We start from the raw sequence: 20,811 nt of genomic DNA, 5'->3' as shown, positions 1-20,811 counted from the left end.
AAGGGGGCATTCCAAAAACTTTTCAGAATTATATAGCTCCACTAATGATATTTCGGAGGAAAAGATGGATTCCTATTTGGACTCCATAACTTTTCCGGTTCTCACTAAAGCATAGAGGGAATCCCTTGAAGTAGAATTCTCCCTTCAGGAGTTAGAGGCAGCAATAAAGGCATGTTCGGGAAATTCTGCCCCTGGATTGGATGGTTTTCCATATGAGTTTTATCGCAAGTACGGTGAGGTGGTTTTTCCACGCCTTTTGAGGGTAATGGTTGAGTCCTTAGAGGATGTACCCTATCTGAGTCAGTGGCAGAAGTGGTAATTCCAAAATAAAGGAAAGAACCCCTTAGATATGGGATCATATAGACCAGGGATGGTCAACCTGTGGCTCTCCAGCTGTTGCAAAACTACAACTCCCAGCATGCCCAGACAGCCTACAGCTATCAGCTTATAGCAGGGCATGGTGGGAATTGTAGTTTTAGAACAGCTGGAGAGCCGCAGGTTGGCCAGCCCTGATATAGACCGATATCGCTTCTTAATACAGATGTTAAGCTTTTATCAAGGATGCTGGCCACAAGACTCTCTAGGGTTATTCCTGCGACCATACACCCAGATCAGGACGGGTTATCCTAATAAGTGTACACACCTTAACCTTCATCGACTGCAAATCTACAGATTTCCGGTGGGGACTCCCGCTCCATTCTGTCTTTAGATGTCTCTAAGGCATTTGACAGGCTGGAGTGGGGTTTACTTTGGAAGGTTATGGAAAAGATGGGATTTGGTATGAAATTCATAAGTATGGTTAGGCTTTTGTACAACTCTCCTACTGCAAGACTTAATCTCAACGGTAGTTTCACTTCCAGCTTTAGTACTCTCCAAGGTTGTCCGCTTTCTCCATTATTGTTCGACATCTATATGGAACCCCTGGCTCTTATGGTTAGGCAAGATACAACGATTGAGGGGTTTGGAGTACTGGGTCTAGAGGATCGGATTTCTTTATATGCGGATGATGTGTTTTTTTATGTGGAGTTTGTCATATAGGATTGTAAGTGACCATTGTTTTATGTACTTCTTGTTTCCCTTTTATTTTTTCTAGTATTCCCTTCAGTTCATTGAGTCCCCTGATGAGTTCTGTTTTTTTTGGAACGAAACATGGCATGTAGGGCTTTTTAATAACGGTTGATATAGGGATTAGGCCCCAATACAGGGACAGGTTCCGTACGGGATCGCTCCTATCGGGGCGGGTGCTCGGTGACTTCTAGAGCCCCTGACCCTCCTGTTAGGTAGGGTTTTACCATTGGGGCATATTAGGAGATTTATTCACCGCCATGGATCACAAGAATGCCGGTCACAAGTGTTCTTTTGCCACCAAACATTAGGACATCCACGCCATCTGGTGCAGATTTTCCTTCTACTGAAAGTGGTAAGATCCACCCTTTTTTTTCCTTCTATTACACTGTGGCATTAGTAGGTGGCGTTTACTTATTGTTGTCTATCTTCTAACTGCAATTTGGTATATTATTTAAGTTTTTTTTTAAATACCATAGTAAAAATTATGTTTTAATTATACCCAGTCCACTTGGTTTTTGATATATAATTTGGGGTGAGACATTATAACTCTGCATCTTCATCCCTAGTGCGGAAGGTATTATTGTAATTTCTGTTTATTAGATAGATTTGAATATATTAGCCAAGGGATTTTGGGGATGTTAAAGGTTGTTGACTCATTTGAATATCTGGGCATGACGATATCGCCCAGGATTGATGACTTTACTCACCTTAACCTGACTCCGCTGTTAAGTAAATTGAGATTAAAAAAAATTACGATCTGGTCACGCTTACCCTTATCTAGAGCTGATAGAATATCTTTGGTTAAGATGGTGATCTTACCTCCAGCTTTTTTTATATCCTCAAACTCCCCAATTTGGATCAATGATACGTTTTTCAAACTCATTGAGAGGATGATTAACAAATTACTTTGGGGAAGAAAGCGAGTGCGGCTAAAGCTGAGCTATTTCTATAAGCCGTTGGAGCGGTGGGGTTTAACCTCCCCTACTTCAAGGGCTACTTTATAGCTGGACAGCTATGGTTATTCTCTCAATGGAAGAAAAATGCTTTGTGTAAAATGTTGGTGAAACGATCTCCATATGATGATATATTTACTCTGTTGGAATCTGGGCGATTAATGTTGAACACTAATATAGAGAGACTGGAAAGTTATTGTCTACATCTTGGACCACCATTAGAAGATGGTTGGGCATTAAGGGTTCTCTTTTGTGCACTCCTCTTTAGTATAATTTTTATTTACAGGGTCTTGATAAATTAGCGGGGGGTAAGTTATATTGTGTAAGTTTCACAGGTGTTGAGAAATGGAGGGATACTCCCTTTTCTTCTTTAGCACAAATTTGGAATAATCTAAGTTGGTTTAGGTATTTTCAGTTACGTTCAGCAATTGTTAATCTAAAAGAATCACCACTGTTGGAGATAGACACTTCTTCACTTTTGAATGAGTTGACAGGGAATTTAGGTTTTAACTGGAAGATTTCACAACTATATACACTCGCCTAAAGAATTATTAGGACCCCCTTTTGCCTTCAGAACTGCCTTAATTCTACGTGGCATTGATTCAACAAGGTGCTGATAGCATTCTTTAGAAATGTTGTCCCATATTGATAGGATAGCATCTTGAGGTTGATGGAGATTTGAGGGATGCACATCCAGGGCACGAAGCTCCCGTTCCACCACATCCCAAAGATGCTCTATTGGGTTGAGATCTGGTGACTGTCGGGGCCATTTTAGTACAGTGAACTCATTGTCATGTTCAAGAAACCAATTTGAAATGATTCGAGCTTTGTGACATGGTGCATTATCCTGCTGGAAGTAGCCATCAGAGGATGGATACATGTTCTCATTCTGTTTACGCCAAATTCGGACTCTACCATTTGAATGTCTCAACAGAAATCGAGACTCATCAGACCAGGCAACATTTTTCCAGTCTTCAACAGTCCAATTTTGGTGAGCTCGTGCAAATTGTAGCCTCTTTTTCCTATTTGTAGTGGAGATGAGTGGTACCCGGTGGGGTCTTCTGCTGTTGTAGCCCATCCGCCTCAAGGTTGTGCGTGTTGTGGCTTCACAAATGCTTTGCTGCATACCTCGGTTGTAACGAGTGGTTATTTCAGTCAACGTTGCTCTTCTATCAGCTTGAATCAGTCGGCCCATTCTCCTCTGACCTCTAGCATCCACAAGGCATTTTCGCCCACAGGACTGCCGCATACTTGATGTTTTTCTCTTTTCACACCATTCTTTGTAAACCCTAGAAATGGTTGTGCGTGAAAATCCCAGTAACTGAGCAGATTGTGAAATACTCAGACCGGCCCGTCTGGCTCCAACAACCATGCCACGCTCAAAATTGCTTAAATCACCTTTCTTTCCCATTCTGACCTTCAGTTTGGAGTTCAGGAGATTGTCTTGACCAGGACCACCCCCCTAAATGATTGAAGCAACTGCCATGTGATTGGTTGACTAGATAATTGCATTAATGAGAAATAGAACAGGTGTTCCTAATAATTCTTTAGGTGAGTGTAAATTATTAGTAAAGGCACTAATGAGGTTGTTTCTCCGGGTCAAAGGGATTGGGGAACTGATTGCCCAACGGTCTCAGTAGAGGATTGGGGAAAGATATTGGTTGATTTTAAGATTAGTGTCATATAATTTGAATCGTATATTAGTACAGTTTAATATTCTACACAGAGTGTATATCATGACGATATTCTTTTTAATAAATGTGGTTTACAATAGTCTTCAAATTGTCCACGGTGTGATTCGCAGATGACTTTTTGCACATGTTTTGGTTGTGTCCAGATCTGAAAACCTATTGGGGTATAATTCATAAGTTTGTATTTAAAAAAAAATTAAGGATAGCACTTCCGTTTACAGCTGAGTGCTGGATACTGGGTGAGCTAGGGAGGGAGGGTACGGTTGGTCTGGATGGGTTTGGGAGGAGGAAAAAAAAAAAAGACTACAATAGAGGATGTCATTGTTTAATTATGTATTGTTATAGATTAGTGATTTTCTAAATAAAATTTATTTTAAAAAAAGTGACATTATAGTCCAGGAAATCCTCTAGAATAACACACTCCCTGACAGTGAAATTGCAACACCAAGAAGGACAAACCATGAGGTTATGCAAAACGAGGTGCTACTAAAATCTGCAGATCAAATTTTCTAGCTCCAATCTGTGACATAAAAGCCATTTTTTTTTTTTTTTAGCCAGATGAAATCTCATAAATCTGATCAAGTTGTGTGGGATGATTGTGCGATGTCTCCTTTTCATCAGCGTGCCAGTTATCATCAGTTGTCACAAACTGAGAGGGACAGAATCCTTGAACTGAGAGGCCTTGGTTTATCACTCCGGCACATAGTTATGCACTTACAGTAGTCTGAGATGTCAGCACTGTTGGGAGAATAGTGACGAACTAGAAGGACAGCAAGAGGTGCACAGAGGCAAACCTCTGCAGGACGGATCATCCGATTAGAAAAATAGCACATAGTGAGCCATTTTGTACTGCAAGTGAAATTGGACGTCACTTGGACTCTTCCTTCTTGGTGTTGCAATTTCAACGTTGAGGAGTTTATAGGACTTGGAGTCTTCCAAATTTGTTATGCTGTTATAAACTGACTTTGTCGACCAGATTTCAAGGTTTCCTGAAAGGCAAATCGGCCTCACTTTGCAGTAATGTGCCCACTTCATATTCAAGGGAACCTGTCATGATATTCAACATTTAACTATGTGCGTTACTTTATCACTTCAAATGTGTTGTTCCTGCTGGTGCTTCTGTTCTGTTTTTTATGTTTGCAGCTAAAACAACTTTATTCCCCGATCCCTCCGTATGCTAACTGGCCCTTGCGTCCTCCAGATCACTGACTCCGAGCCTAAATCCTGCCTTCTGCCCCTTGACTTGCAGCTCCTGGCTTTTCTCTGTGCGTGCTCCAGACAAGGGGGTTAGTGCATGCCTGGAAAGTTTGCGTGCCTCCAGGATGAACCGAGCACCGGGAGTGCGCTGTCTGGTGCATACACAGAGAAGTGCTCAGACCAGGATCTGTACACCTAGCTTCACTGCACAGGTGACCTGTAGGAGACATGTGGAGAGGTGTGGGGATGACCTTGTCACTGCTCTGAAACTTCAATCAAGGGGCAGGAAGCAGGATTTGGGCACAGTGTATGCAACAGCCAGCCTCCTTGACTTGAAAGCGCTCATACGGCGGGAGCGGGGAGTAAAGTTGATTTTCTTTGCAAATCTGACCCACAAAACCAGAGCAACAGTACCATCAGGGACTGCATGCTGGATATAAGGTAATGCATATAGTTAAATGTGGAATCTTTTGACAAGAGAAACATAGAAACATAGAATGTGTCGGCAGATAAGAACCATTTGGCCCATCTAGTCTGCCCAATATACTGAATACTATGGATAGTCCCTGGCCCTATCTTATATGAAGGATAGCCTTATGCCTATCCCATGCATGCTTAAACTCCTTCACTGTATTTGCAGCTACCACTTCTGCAGGAAGGCTATTCCATGCATCCACTACTCTCTCAGTAAAGTAATACTTCCTGATAGTAGAAACTTGTGGATTTTAGCTACTTGACGATAATTAATCGGTTAAATTACTGCATTAGACTCGGGAGCAAACACAGTACTTTTACATCAACTTCAGCTTTCTTGTTCCCAAATTTCAGGCATTGGCACAATGCCCAACCCACCTACCCATTGGGTCCAGGCCTGGATTGGCTGAAACAAGGTACTGGTACCATAAAAGGGCCAAATGGGTGTTGTCTTGCCCTCTTTCAGGAGGTTGCCCGGACATTGTCCAGGATTAGAAAAAGGGTCTGCTTTTTTTCCCCAGAAATGGTCAGATAAATGGGCTTGAGCTGCAATACCAGACATGGTCACAGACAGGAGTGGCGCTGTTAAAAAAAAAAAAAATCCTTTTACTAAAATAACAACAATGTGCCCTTTAAAAAAAAAAAACATGGTGTGAAAATTTAACCAGAGCAACAGTATCGGGGCAAAAATGCTTTTAGAGAAAATCCAGCTCACCTCACAATCCACAGCCCTGTGCAAATCACTCTTGTAGGAAATAGAAGGAAAGAGTTCAAGCACTGGTAATAAACTCAGTTGCACTGTATTTCTTCTTGTAGCATATGACTCACATGGACACAAACTTCGCCCCAGCATGGTTGACGTGTTTTGAACACAGGTGTGTTCTTATTCACAACTTTATGAGACTATCCCTGCAGGGCTTTAAATACACTTCACAACCCCAATCAAGTCAGGGGTAGGGGTATACCGTACAAACCCCTTTGTAAGGAATGCTCATTAACTTGCCACATATAACAAATAGAATCCACATATAAAGTTACATCAAATGCGACATTTCATGCTTTGAGGTAACAACCAATATATAATCCCAACCAAAAATTAGGTCCACAACATGAAAAAACGCGTGTGCACAAAAGTAAAAAGGAGAAATGATACAATTAGTTTACATTGTCAAAATTATAAAAAGTATTAATACTATTTTGACAACATGTAATGGAATTTGCTTTGTGTTTGCACAAGGGAAATATGAGAAAAGTACAAAAAAGAAAATTTGATTTTTTTCCATTCTGCTACATATATTACAATTAATTAATATCATTAGTATCACTAGTAATAATACATAAGCTCTTTTCTCATGTTTAATCCCATTGGAGATGTAGTGTTCACCCTAAAAATCCAGAATCCCTCTCTGTATCTCCACCTCTAGGGCGGGCACCACTTTTTCTATTGCAAAGTTTTGGAAGCTTTTCAAGCTGCGGTCATGTGAGGATATAAAGTGTTTTGCTGTAGGCAGGAAGGGTTAGTTATGTAATATGTTCTGATATTCTATCTTTAAATTTTGTAGAAGAACTGCCTACGTACATCAAATCGCATTCAACACACCATATACACGTAATATAAATTGAATCATGAAAGCTTTTGACAGTCACGGTATATTTACAGGTTTGCATGGATGACTTCCACATCTTGAAAAACCCGAGTATTACAACCAAATATTGGTTGTGGTTTTGGTCACGTCAGAAAAAAATGAAGGGGAAAGAGTGTTAGCTAATGTTTGTGAACGTCTTGATATTACCCTACAGCCACTTTTGAAATTTTTTTAAATAATTTTCTACATTTTATTAGAGATTCAAAAAATACAATTCAATAAAAACTGCAATATTATTATATTCTTATTCCCCTATTAAACCTTACACCCCCTATTCCTACCCAAACAACCCCCCCCCCCCCCCCCCCGTTCAATAAATGAGAAGGGGGGGGGGATAGTAAGGCAATAGAGGCAAGACAGTACCTTAAAACTTCCATTCTCCCCAAATTTTTATCCTTTTTTCCTCAGTACTCAGCCACTTTTTAATACTTCATATAAAATGGGGAGACATTTAAGTATAACATTCTTTATCTGGGAGAATTGTCGACTGTAAGTCGATACTAATGTAGGTAGAATAACATTATTTTTACCTTCTCTGTATTTATTTTTATTTTCTCTATTGGATCTTTTTTTCTTTCACTTCTTTGTTTTATTTTGTACGATATTGAGGGCTCTAGCCGGCATCCATTAAGGATATCCTCTATCTTGTAAATGTGAAATGATTTCACCACATTCCCTGTTAAAAGAAACATCTGTACTGCAATTCCTGCGTGCTCTAATCAGTTCTCCTACAGGAATATCCTTAATAGTATGCATAGGATGGTGACTATTAGACCTCAGGATCGTATTGCCAGTTATTTCTTTCCGATAGGTTTCAGTATGTTTCAAATTATCAGGAATGCCAGTCAATTTAAGATCAAGGAAGTTAATACTATGTGAATCAAAAAAACAGGTAAACCTCAAATTGTATGGGTTATCATTTAAATACGTAATGAAGGCCGGTATGGCAGACACATCACCCTCCCATATCAGGAGCAGATTATCAATGTATCTGCCATACCAGCCTATCATCTGAACAAAAGGATTTGTATCATATTAGAGATATATATCTATATATCTATCTCCTCCCAGTATGACATTACTAGGTTAGCCAGCGACCACCCATCAAAACTCATTTTTTCTGGACTTAATACTTCTTATCAAACAAAAATTAACTGGATTTTTATTAACTCAGTTATGTCCAGAATATAATCCATCAGGCCTCTGGAGTATTTACTACACTGCCTGTCCAAAAAAAAAGTCACCACCTGGATTTAACTAAGCAAATAGTTCTGAGCCTCCTATTGGATAGTTACTGCATTGGGCGATTATCTTTCAGCTGGCAATAAGTTATTTAACCCCAACTGTTGCAAAGAGTTTCTTCTCATTTCTTAAACAACCATGTCGAAAGACACATCTCGTGGTCGTGGAAAAGATGTTAGTCTTTTTGAGAAGGGTCAAATCATTGGCATGCATCAAGCAGAGAAAATATCTAAGGAGATTGCAGAAACTTCTAAAATTGGGTTAAGAACTGTCCAACGCATTAATAAAAACTGGAAGGATAGTGGGGACCCATCGTATTCGAGGAAGAAATGTGGCGGGAAAAAAAACCTGAATGATCGTAATTGCCGACCACTTAAACATTTGGTGAAATCAAATAGAAGAAAAACAACAGTAGAACTCAGGGCTATGTTTAATTGTGAAAGTAAGAGCATTTCCACATACACAATGTGAAAGGAACTCAAGGGATTGGGTCTGAACAGCTGTGTAGCCGTAGGAAAACCACTAATCAGTGAGGCAAACCAGACAAAAAGGCTTCAATTTGCTAGGGAGCATAAAGATCAGACTCTGGAGCAATGGAAGAAGTTCATGTGATCTGATGAGTCCAGATTTACCCTGTTCCAGAGTGATGGGCGCATCAGGGTAAGAAGAGAGGCAGATGAAGTGATGCACCCATCATGCCTAGTGCTTCTGTACCAGCCGGTGGGGGCAGTGCTATGATCTGGGGTTGGTCAGGTCTAGGTTCAGCAACAATATGTGCTCCAAGAATGAGGTCAGCGACTACCTGAACATACTGAATGACCAGGTTATTCCATCAAGGGATGTGTTCTTCCTTGATGGCACGGGCATATTCCAAGATGACAATGCCAGGATTCATCGGACTCAACCTGTGAAAGAGCAGTTCAGGGAGCATGAGACGACATTGTGGTGGCCAATCCATGTGTGACAGAGTCCAGACCTTAACCCCATTGAGAATCTTTGGGATGTGCTGGAGAAGGCTTTGTGCAGCAGTCAGACTCTACCATCATCAATGGAAGATCTTCGTGAAAAATTAATGCAACACTGGATGGAAATAAATCTTGTGACATTACAGAAGTTTATCGAAACAATGCTACAGCGAATGTGTGCCATAATCAAAGCTAAAGGTTTTTTTTTTTTTGGGACAGGCAGTGTATATCTATGAAGATGGTACTCTAACTCTAAAATGGCCACAATATGTGGGATTGACGGGTACAATGAAATGTCGCTGGCTATCCATATACCGTATTTTTCGCCCCATAAGACGCATTTTTCCCCATAAAAAGTGGGGCGGGGGGGGAAATGCCCCTGCGTCTTATGGTGTGAATACTAATGAGCACTTCCATTATGGAAGAGCTCATTAGTACCAGAAAACCAGGAAGCGGTGAAGGCTCTGTTCTCACCGCTTCCTGGTCCTCGGCTGTCGGCTGTGCAGTGGCTGCGCACAGCGTGAGGGCGCTCTGTGACCTCTCGCTGTGTGTCCCGGTTTACAGCACAGCCGACAGCAGGAGGAAGAAAATGGCGGGTGGTGAGGAGCAGCGGTGTCCAGGAGCAGGAGAGGTAAGTGGTTTATTTTATTAAACATGAGGTGCTGGAGGCAATGGGGGCTACAGAGGGCTCATATGTGGCAATGGGGGCTGCTTGGGCAATATGAGAGACAATGGGGGCTACAGAGGGCTTATATGAGGCAATGGGGGCTGCTTGGGGGCAATATGAGGCAATGGGGGCGACAGAGGGTTGATATGAGGCAATGGAGGCTGATATGAGGTCTGATATGAGGTCTTGTTGGGGTCTTATTAATATTGGGGCTGTTAGCTGAGGTCTAATGAAAAATATTTTTTTCTTATTGTCCTCTTCTAAAACCTAGGTGCGTCTTATGGGGTGAAAAATACGGAAGATTCAATACTCCATTTAACATCATAAAAAAATCTCAGAATGTCTGAAGTATCTTTTATATAACCAGGGACTCTGTTACCGATGGTTGCAAAAAGCAATCTAGCCACTCTCCTAACCTTTCAGTTAATGACCCTATACCTGAAACTATAGGTCGTAGGAGAGGCGGCTTTCACACTTGCGTTTGGTGAGGCTCCGTCATGCATTTGCACATACGGATCCATTCCGATAATACAACCGTCTGCATCCATTCAGAACGGATCCGTTTCTATTATCTGTAACATAGCCAAGACAGATCCGGCTTGAACACCATTGAAAGTCAATGGAGGACGGATTAATTTTCTATTGTGCCAGATTGTGTCATAGAAAACGGATCTGTTGCCATTGACTTACATTGTGTGTCAGAACGGATCCGTTTGGCTCAGTTTCATCCGATGGACACCAAAACGCTGCTTGCTTGTCCGCCTCCAAAGTGGAATGGAGACGGAATGGAGGCAAGCTGATGCATTCTGAGCGGATCCTTTTCCATTCAGAATGCATTAGGGCAAAACTGATCTGTTTTGGACCGCTTGTGAGAGCCCATGACTGATCTCACAAACGGAAAGCCAAAACGCCAGTGTGAAAGTAGCCTAAGACCAGCTAGTTCTTTTAAAGCTAATTTTTGTTTGTGTGTTTAAATTGTCATGAGTATCTGTGACACGTATTATATACGGCAGCAAGTTCCTTTTCTATAGTTTCTTGGAAGACATCCATACTGTGGATATACAAGATTTTAGAGGATAAAACTGAGGGTTCAACACCTTAAAATGATCACTTGTCATATTACCCTCAACTGAATCCTCATTTTCATGTTGTAAACTCGTGAGACACACTAGCAAGACTTGTTCTTTAAGGGAAAATTCCATAAAAGACTTTTTAGTCTCACTGTGTGTCCATGAGTGTCCAACTGCCCGTTCTCTGATACCTAGTAAGCGTACATTGTTCCATCTGCTGTGGTTTTCTGCATCTCTTGGCTGCAGAGTTTTCTATTGCTGCTGGAGAGTGTGGGTGATATTATCTCCCTCAAGGACAATGTCCTCAGTATCCCTTAATTGGTGCTCCACCTATGGTTCTGTCCAGTATTTTATCAGTGCCATGCCAGTGACAATTGAGGTCTGAGTGCAAGTGATCTATCATAGTAGTGAGAAGAACCTGGCAAAAGACATTGGCACACGTACAGTAATCTTACTCGCTTCCTCATCTTGCATCATACTGTCTACAAGTTTTGGTGCTGGAGGATATAGAAGCTGCACAGGTTTTGCAGCTTATGCAGGTTCAGTGAGTTTGCTGAAAAGTACACCAGAAAGACTTAATATATAGGTGGTTGTGGAAGACCCAGTGTGACACAGTGAGAGGTTTGGTCTGGGAAAACAGGTATTTTCCTCCAAGCATGTGCTGCTGGGCTGATTTACAGCCAGGTGAGGTCAAATAAAGCTGTCGTGAAAGCCCTCGTGGAAGCTAACGTGCAACAGCGGGAGGCTAATAAGCAGCAGCAGCAGGAAACCAACCAGCTGCTATTGCAACATGTGATGGCTTTACAAGTGGCAGGAGCATCCCACAGCGTCCACGATGCCCAAAAAGCAGTCCGTGCGGCAATCCCTAAGATGACCCCCCTCAGACGACATTGAGACCTATCTGGCGGTGTTCAAGAATGTGGCCCTGAGGGAGAGACTACCCCGAGATCAGTGGGCTGAAGTTGACACTCCGTTCCTGGCATCAGGACCTCAGCAGGTGTTTTTCGACTTAACAGATGGTCAAGCGGACGATTACACGACAGTAAAGGGTGAGATTCTTGCAAGACTGTGGGTGAGTGTGTTGGTCCGGGCCCAGCTTGTGCATCAGTGGGAGTTTAACCCGGCTGAACCCACGAGACCTCAGTATTATGATCTGTTAAACCGGTTGCAAAAAATGGCTGCATAGAGTTCCACTGCTATGCTGGACCGTCTGTTAGCTGATGTACAGTATTTTGGAGGACTTTGCCGTACCCTCTCCAGCACTGGATCGGCCAGGTGTCTCCTGGTAATGCCCTTGAGATGGTCGACCTGGTGGAACGCTATGAGGCTATCAGGACTCTACAGGGGGGTTCTTTTGGGAGGTGGGGCAGTCAAACCCCAGAAATCTCCACCCCAGACCCGGCGACTGGTGCCAGCAAAACCCACCCGGGATATATACTAGGGATCGACCGATTATCGGTTTTACCAATATTATCGGCCGATATTCAGGATTTTGACAGTTATCGGTATCGGCATCTATTTTGCCGATTATACCGATAACGTATTGGGAACACAGAACGCGCTGCTCTCAGCGCTCTCTGTGTTCCCTCAGCAGCACAGTGGAGAAGGAAGCAGTGTCTCCCTCCCCCTGTGCTGCTGCTGCCGCTGCCGCCAATTAGAGGAGAGCAGACAAAAGAAGGGTAGGGGCTGTGGCCACCGCTCCACCAATGAAGATAAGTCTTTCATTAATTCATATACAGGAGGCGGGAGCTGGCTGCAGAATCACATAGCTGGCTCCCGACCTCTATGAGCAATAGCTGCGATCTGCGGTAGTTAACCCCTTAGGTGCCCCCCCCCAGTATTAATCATTGGTGGCAGTGGCCACAGGATCCCCTCTCCCCTGCTCCTCCGATCGGAGCCCCAGCTGTGTAATCCTGGGGCTCCGATCGGTTACCATGGCAGCCAGGACGCTATTGAAGCCCTGGCTGCCATGTTCAGCTCCATGCTGCTGTGTGCACAAAGCACAGAGCAGCAGGTACAGTGTGAGATCCTATTCACCCTGATAGAGATCTATCAGGGTGAATAGGACAAGGGTTCTAGTCCCTAAGGGGGCTAAAAGTTAGTAAAAAAAAAAAAAAAAAAATATTAAGTATAAATGAAAAAGAAAGATTTATAAAAAAATACACGTTAACAATAAACATATTAATTTTCAGCAGATTTGTGTAGGAATTTTTTTTTTTTTTTTCAAAAATGAATCTTCCCAGAATATCGGTATAAATTATCGGCTATCGGCCTGAAAGTTCACAAATTATCAGTATCAATATCGGTCGATCCCTAATATATACCCTACAGACCTAGCTCCTAGCCACATAAGGGCCGACTGTCCCCATAGGGGCGAACCCATGGATACTAACTATGGCTACCACCACTCCTTGTATGCCAGGAAGCTGTGTGCAACAGGTACCCCAGAGACTATAGACAATAGCCACCTGTGCCAGGTGGAAGTGGGAGACACTCTGGCTGTAGCTCTGCTGGACCCAGGGAGTCTGGTGTCCCTGGTAAGAGCTTCCCTGGTGCAGCCTGCCGAGTATACTGGCCGAAAAGTCGGGGTCATGTGCATCCATGGAGACTTAAAGGACTATCCCACCGCCCTGGTGTCCACAGTGGCCGGCAGGTAGACCCATGAGGTGGCTGTCTCCACCAATTTACATTATGAACTCATAATAGGGAGAGGCTTCCCGGCACTGTGGCCTGCGAGAAGAGTGACTGATACCCATGAAACAGGGGTAACTCTAGTAGAGTGGCCTGGCTCAGGGGGGAGACCCCTGGGAACCTGAGATCGAAGGGCCAGCGATAGGGGTGACCGCCACTTCGGTGGAAGATGGGGAGACAGCCCCGCCGGTTGTGATGGTGGGAGACGTGGAGGACTTGCCGCCGGGTCCTGAATTGGCAGACATCAATGTCTCCGGGGATAATTTTGGTACCGCCCAACGTCGGGACCCAACCCTATCCCGCACCTGGGAAAATGTGTTAATAGTAGATGGTGAACCACAGCAACCTGGGACAGAGTCAGTGTTTCCCCATTTTGTGGTTCATCAAGATATGTTGTATCGGCTAAACCAACTACGGGGTGAACCTATTGAACAGTTGGTGATCCCCAAGGCTTATCGCAAGCTTGTGTTAGATCTAGCCCACCAACAAGTTCTCGGGGGTCACATGGGGCTGCAGAAAACTCAGGATTGTATTCTACAGCGGTTTTACTAGCCCAGCATATTCAAAGAAGTGGAAGAGTTTTGTAAGTCTTGCCCGACCTGCCAGATAACTAGCCCCCAGCCACATTTCCGTAGTCCCCTAGTACCTTTCCCGATTATCGAAGTACCGTTTGACCGTTGGACCTCATAGGCCCAGTACCAAAGTCCACCAGAGGGCATCAACACATCTTAGTCATCCTAGACTATGCCACTCGGTAGCTGTAGGCGGTGCCACTTCGACATATCTCGGCCAAACTCATAGCTAAGGAGTTAATAGAGATGTTTTCCTGAGTAGGACTTCCTAAAGAGGTTCTGACCAACCCAGGGACCCCTTTTATGTCTAAGGTGATGAGGAAACTCTCTATATTGCTGCACATAAAACAACTACGGACGGCCGTTTCTCGCTCTTCGAACTGCTATATGGCAGACACCCTCGCGGTCTCTTGGACGTGGCCAAAGAAGCGTGGGAACAACAACCCACTCCACATAAAAGTGTCGAGTACGTTACCCAGATGCAAGATTGAGCATATGGAGGCAGCTCAGCGAGCCCAGAGTCGGGTCTATAATCGGCAGGCTCGGGTCCGGATCTTTAACCCGGGTGATAGGGTTTTGGTTCTGGTGCTGACTGTGGACAGTAAGTTCCTGGCTAGGTGGTAAGGGTCCTACAAGGTACTCGAGAAAATTGGAGATGTAAACTACAAGGTACACCAGCCAGGGCAGCGAAAGCCGGAGCAGGTTTACCATGTGAATTTATTCAAACCATGGAAAGATAGAGAAACCTGTACAGAAGACAACCCGCAGCCAGGTTTTCTAAGAGAAGAGGTACCGGCCCCTCTGTCTGATGCAAGAGAGGCGGCTGCCACAGTAAATATTGCTGACTGACTTAGGAGGCCAGGGAGTTCATTAGTCAGAACACTGATGTGTCCTTGGACCTCCCTGGATGCACTCCCATAATCCAGGATGACATTGTCACTGAGCCTCAGGCAAAAGTCCAATTAAAACCATACCGGGTGCCCAAGGCTCGGCGACAAGCCATATCGGAGGAGGTGCAGCTAATGTTGCAGCTAGATGTCATTGAGGAGTCAAAAAGTGAGTGGGTCAGTCCTATAGTATTGATACCCAAGCGGACGGGACGTTGCGGTTTGGTCACAACTTTCGAAAACGTAACGAGGTTTCCAAATTCAATTCATATCCCATGCCCGAAGTGGAAGAGCTCATCGAGAGGTTACTCCCGAAAGGGTACTGGCAGGTGCCCTTAACGAAAGCTGCCAAAGAGAAAACTGCCTTCATCACGCATGAGGGGCTGTATCAATATAAGGTCTTACCCTTTGGTCTGCATGGCGCCCCCACCACTTTTCAGCGACTAATGGACATTGTGTTTCGTCCACATCGTCCGTATGCTTCAGCTTACCTGGACGATATTGTCATCCACAGTAACGACTGTGAAAGTCACCTGCCCAAAGTGCAGGCTGTAGTGGACTCCCTTCGGAAAGCTGGCCTAACCTCTAACCCAAAAAAAAAATGTGCGATAGGGTTAGAAAAGACTTTAAGTACCTGGGGTATGTCATTGGACACGGAGTCATCAAACCCCAAGTGAACAAAATAGAGGCGATACGAAATTTTCCCTGACCTGTCACCACTGGGCAAATAAAGTCATTCCTGGGAATGGTGGGCTATTACATAAAGTTTGCTCCCCACTTTGCTAATCTAGCCACGCCCTTGACAGGACTCTTGAAGGGACACAAGTCAGTGATTGTTCGCTGGGATGAGCGGGCAGAAGAGCCTTTTTCCACTTTGAAGTCGGCCCTGTGCGGGTCACCAGTTTTGGTGACGCCTGACTTCAATGGGGAGTTCGTAGTACAGACCGATGCCTCCGAAGTACGCCTCGGTACTGTGCTGTCTCCAGAGGTTAACGGGGAGGAGCATCTCGTCTTTCTCAGCCGTAAGCTCACCCCAGCCGAGACCCGGTATAGTATAGTAGAGAGAGTGCCTGGCTATCAAGTGGGCACTAGAATCTCTCCGCTATTATTAATAGGGGAGAAAATTCCACCTGGTGACTGACCACTCCTCTCTCAAGTGAATGAGCCAGGCCAAGGACCGAAATGCCTGGGTCACCCGATGGTTTCGCTCTCTACAAAACGTAAAGTTTTCGGTGGAACACGGGGCAGACTGTTTACAGGGAAACGCGGATGCCCTGTCCCGTGTACACTGTCTGACATGTGTTCACCTCCTCAGGGTTGAACAAGGAGGGGGGGGGGGGGGGGGGTGTACAGTCGTGGCCAAAAGTTTTGAGAATTACATAAATATTGGAAATTGGAAAAGTTGCTGCTTAAGTTTTTATAATAGCAATTTGCATATACTCCAGAATGTTATGAAGAGTGATCAGATGAATTGCATAGTCCTTCTTTGCCATGAAAATTTACTTTAATCCCAAAAAAAAATTTCCACTGCATTTCATTGCTGTCATTAAAGGACCTGCTGAGATCATTTCAGTAATCGTCTTGTTAACTCAGGTGAGAATGTTGACGAGCACAAGGCTGGAGATCATTATGTCAGGCTGATTGGGTTAAAATGGCAGACTTGACATGTTAAAAGGAGGGTGATGCTTGAAATCCTTGTTCTTCCATTGTTAACCATGGTGACCTGCAAAGAAACGTGTGCAGCCATCATTGCGTTGCATAAAAATGGCTTCACAGGCAAGGATATTGTGGCTACTAAGATTGCACCTCAATCAACAATTTATAGAATCATCAAGAACTTCAAGAAAAGAGGTTCAATTCTTGTTAAGAAGGCTTCAGGGCATCCAAGAAAGTCCAGCAAGCGCCAGGATCGTCTCCTAAAGAGGATTCAGCTGCGGGATCGGAGTGCCACCAGTGCAGAGCTTGCTCAGGAATGGCAGTAGGCAGGTGTGAGCGCATCTGCACGCACAGTGAGGTGAAGACTTTTGGAAGATGGCCTGGTGTCAAGAAGGGCAGCAAAGAAGCCACTTCTCTCCAAAAAAAAACATCAGGGACAGATTGATCTTCTGCAGAAAGTATGGTGAATGGACTGCTGAGGACTGGGGCAAAGTCATATTCTCTGATGAAGCCTCTTTCCGATTGTTTGGGGCATCTGGAAAAAGGCTTGTCCGGAGAAGAAAAGGTGAGCGCTACCATCAGTCCTGTGTCATGCCAACAGTAAAGCATCCTGAGACCATTCATGTGTGGGGTTGCTTCTCATCCAAGGGAGTGGGCTCACTCACAATTTTGCCCAAAAACACAGCCATGAATAAAGAATGGTACCAAAACACCCTCCAACAGCAACTTCTTCCAACAATCCAACAACAGTTTGGTGAAGAACAATGCATTTTCCAGCACGATGGAGCACCGTGCCATAAGGCAAAAGTGATAACTAAGTGGCTCGGTGACAAAAACGTTGACATTTTCATGGCCTGGAAACTCCCCAGATCTTAATCCCATTGAGAACTTGTGGTCAATCCTCAAGAGGCAGGTGGACAAACAAAAACCCACTAATTCTGACAAACTCCAAGAAGTGATTATGAAAGAAAGCCTTTGAAACGTATGAAGTGCGTGTAATTATATTTCACTACATCACAGAAACAACTGAAACAAAGACCTAAAAGCAGTTTAGCAGCAAACTTTGTGAAAACTAATATTTTTGTCATTCTCAAAACTTTTGGCCACGACTGTATGTGACACAGTGAGAAGTTTGGTCTGGGAAAACAGGTATTTTCCTTCCAGCATGTGCTGCTGGGCTAACTTACAGCCAGGTGAGGTCAAATACCGGACCAGATTTTAAATTTTTTAAATGCCGATCTGGGTTTTGGCAGCACCTGGCTGTCCTTAAATAGGCAGCTGGGCTCAGAAGCCAGGTCTCTGTGTTGGGATCTGGGAGCCTTGTGTCTGAATGAAGGTTTGCTACCTGTTTGGCGTAAAAACAGGTTGGTGTTGCTCTCAGCAAGGACTCTTTGAGGCAGAATTGCCTCATGGTGTGAATTACCACCAACACCGCAAGATGACTTTTTGTTTGAATAAGACTGTTTTCTCACTTGCCTAAAGTGTGAATAAAACACTGAACTGTTTGATCCAAAGAACTTGTTGCCGCTATACTGCGTCCGCTAATCCTGTCTACCAGAGCGAGTCCCCAAACCAGCTAGGTATATAATTAGAGGGTGATGACAAGAACAAGTAACCATTGCAGAAGGCAATGTCGAGTAATAAGCATTGAGTTGTGTAGCTGCTTGCACTATGTCCAGAGTTGTATAAGCACACAAGTGTCCAGTCACCCACCCACCCCACGTTCAGAAAATTATCGCCACTCCAGGCAGAGTGGACAGGATACAGCCCCAAAGTTCAACCACAGACAGAAGAGAGCAGCAAGCAGGGGAGGTAAGACGATGCAGACCACATGGAGGAGGTCTGCAGCTTGGAATATAAGTATAGTTTGCACTGCCGGCTCCAGAGGCTACTCATCACTAAAGAGGTCCCAACTCACAATTCCCCAAAGTGCCACGCCAGAGAGGTCAAGCGGAGCTGGTCAGGTGGATACAATTAGTGCCACTCCTTACTACCAGTCCCAGACTTTCAGAGCCGCAACTGCCACAGACACAAAAACCAGGGTAGCTAGTCAGAGAACACTGCTAAACACAACAGGTTCCAGAACCCCTAGAAACACAGTCCAGATATGCTGAAGGTCTACAGGTGCCAGATGGTCAGGATACAAGTAGGATAATGTTGGGGCTCAGAAGATGTGCATCCTCACACCATTAAAGCCAGGCCATGACCCTGAAATGATCATACTTACCTGCTCTACGCTGATTTGGTCTTCAGTCCTGGCTCCTGTGTTTCCATCTTTCAGTCTGGGGTTTGTGTTCTTCCTCCCTAACATGGGCATGGTCACCTGATCCTTTTTTGCCAACTGGAAACGGTTGGCTGGAGAGGATCAGGTGACCATGCTGGGGAGGAAGAAAGTAAACCCTGGACCAAAAGGTGGAGACACAGGAGCCAGTGCGGAGGACCGGAGTGGCATAGAGCAGATAAGTCTGATCCTTTCAGTAAGGAAGGCTGCTAGAAACTGTGTATTCCCGGACAACCCCTTTAAAGGGGTATATCAAATTATCTCTTATCCACCGTATAGTGGATAACTGTTAGATCAGTGGATGTCCGACCCGCTGATCATGAGGACTTATTTATTTTATGCACTTATATAGCACTACTATAATTTGCAGCACTTTTCAGACATCCGCTTCAAGCGGTCCCCAATCGGGCTCAGAATCTAAGTTCCCTATCAATATGTCTTTGGAGTGTGGTAGGAAACTGGAGTACCCGGAGGAAACCCATGCAAACATGGGGAGAACATAAAACTCCATGCAGTTGTTGTCCTTGGTCAGATTCAAACCTAGGATGCCTGCAAGGCACCAGTGCTAACCACTGAGCCACCGTGCTTCCCGCCATTGTAGTAGTCTGTCTATGGGAGTCCTATAGAGATGAATGGAACAGCATTGAGCATGCTCAACCTCCAGCTCTATTCCTTTCGAGAGGCCCCCTCAGGGTAAGGGACCTTTGTTCTTGTGATCAATAAGGCCTCCCAGTGGTCGGAACCCTACCTAACAGTTTTCCCCTATCCTCAGGACTTGATATAACCAGGGGCTAAGCAGTATGCAGTAAACTCCCTTTAGTGGTGGCTGCAGGCAGTCAGAATGTTATACTCTCTATCTATGCAGTGGATTTGTAGCTATGCATCAGCTCTGCAACATTACTTTGACTTTTAAACTTTCATTCTTTTTTTTTTCCTCCTCAGATCTACCAGAAGATCCCCCTGACAGACCCCTCTAACGAATGCACACAGAACATTGTCTCCACCATCAAGAAATTGAGTCTATGCAATGGCCCTCTGGCATCCCACCACAACTTCTCTCCCATTTACCTGTCATGTGTGATACTTTTAGCCATCCTCAGCTGGCAGTACCTGAGGACGGTCCAGGCCTCGGAGGAGGTGCACACAGGCCAGTGATCATCATACCTACATCAATACAGCCCAACATATAGTAGTAACTCCCGCGCGCACACTCCGGAATTGTAGCTGGTGGTTGGGAATAGAAGAGAGTCTGTGATCAATATGGTGGCCAAACCTAACTACACTGCATTTGGAAAGTCTTAAGACAGACCCTTTCACTTTTTTCACATTTAGTTATGTTGCGGACATGTGCTAAAATAAAAAAAAATCTAGTTTTCCTCTCGGTCTGCAATAAATCCCCCTTAATGGGAAAGTGTAAACAGAATTTTAGAAAGGTTTTCAAATGTATTAAAAAAGAAATAGTAATATTTTGCATGGACATAAGTATTGTACTATGACCACTAAAATTTAGTTGTGGGGAACCCCCTCATTTCTCTTGATCATCTTTGAGCCTTGATTGAAGAAGATTAAACATGATTTGAAAAGACACACCCCTGTCTATATAAGTTATCACAGTTGACAATGCATATCAGAGCAAAAACCAAACCATAAGGAAGAAAGAACCTCCTGTAGAGCTCAGAGACAGGATTGTGTGGAGGCACAGATCTGGAGAATGGTACAAACAATGTCTGCTTCACTGAAGGTTCCCAAGC

General features: G+C 44.2%; 1 protein-coding gene across 1 annotated transcript in view; it reads left to right on the top strand.

Annotated features, from left to right (window-relative positions):
• The window catches only part of LOC120998952 (squalene synthase-like), a 71,170-nt gene extending 50,786 nt beyond the window's left edge, over nt 1–20,384 (top strand). The window contains 1 exon segment of the mRNA XM_040429827.1: nt 20,003–20,384. Within this exon segment, the coding sequence (XP_040285761.1) occupies nt 20,003–20,215 (213 nt within the window). The 3' untranslated portion in view covers nt 20,216–20,384.
• The last annotated feature ends 427 nt before the right edge of the window (nt 20,385–20,811 follow it).

The sequence above is a fragment of the Bufo bufo genome, chromosome 4 (genome assembly GCF_905171765.1).
Source record: "Bufo bufo chromosome 4, aBufBuf1.1, whole genome shotgun sequence".
NCBI lineage: Eukaryota > Metazoa > Chordata > Amphibia > Anura > Bufonidae > Bufo > Bufo bufo.
This window is presented reverse-complemented; position numbering and strand designations above follow the sequence as displayed.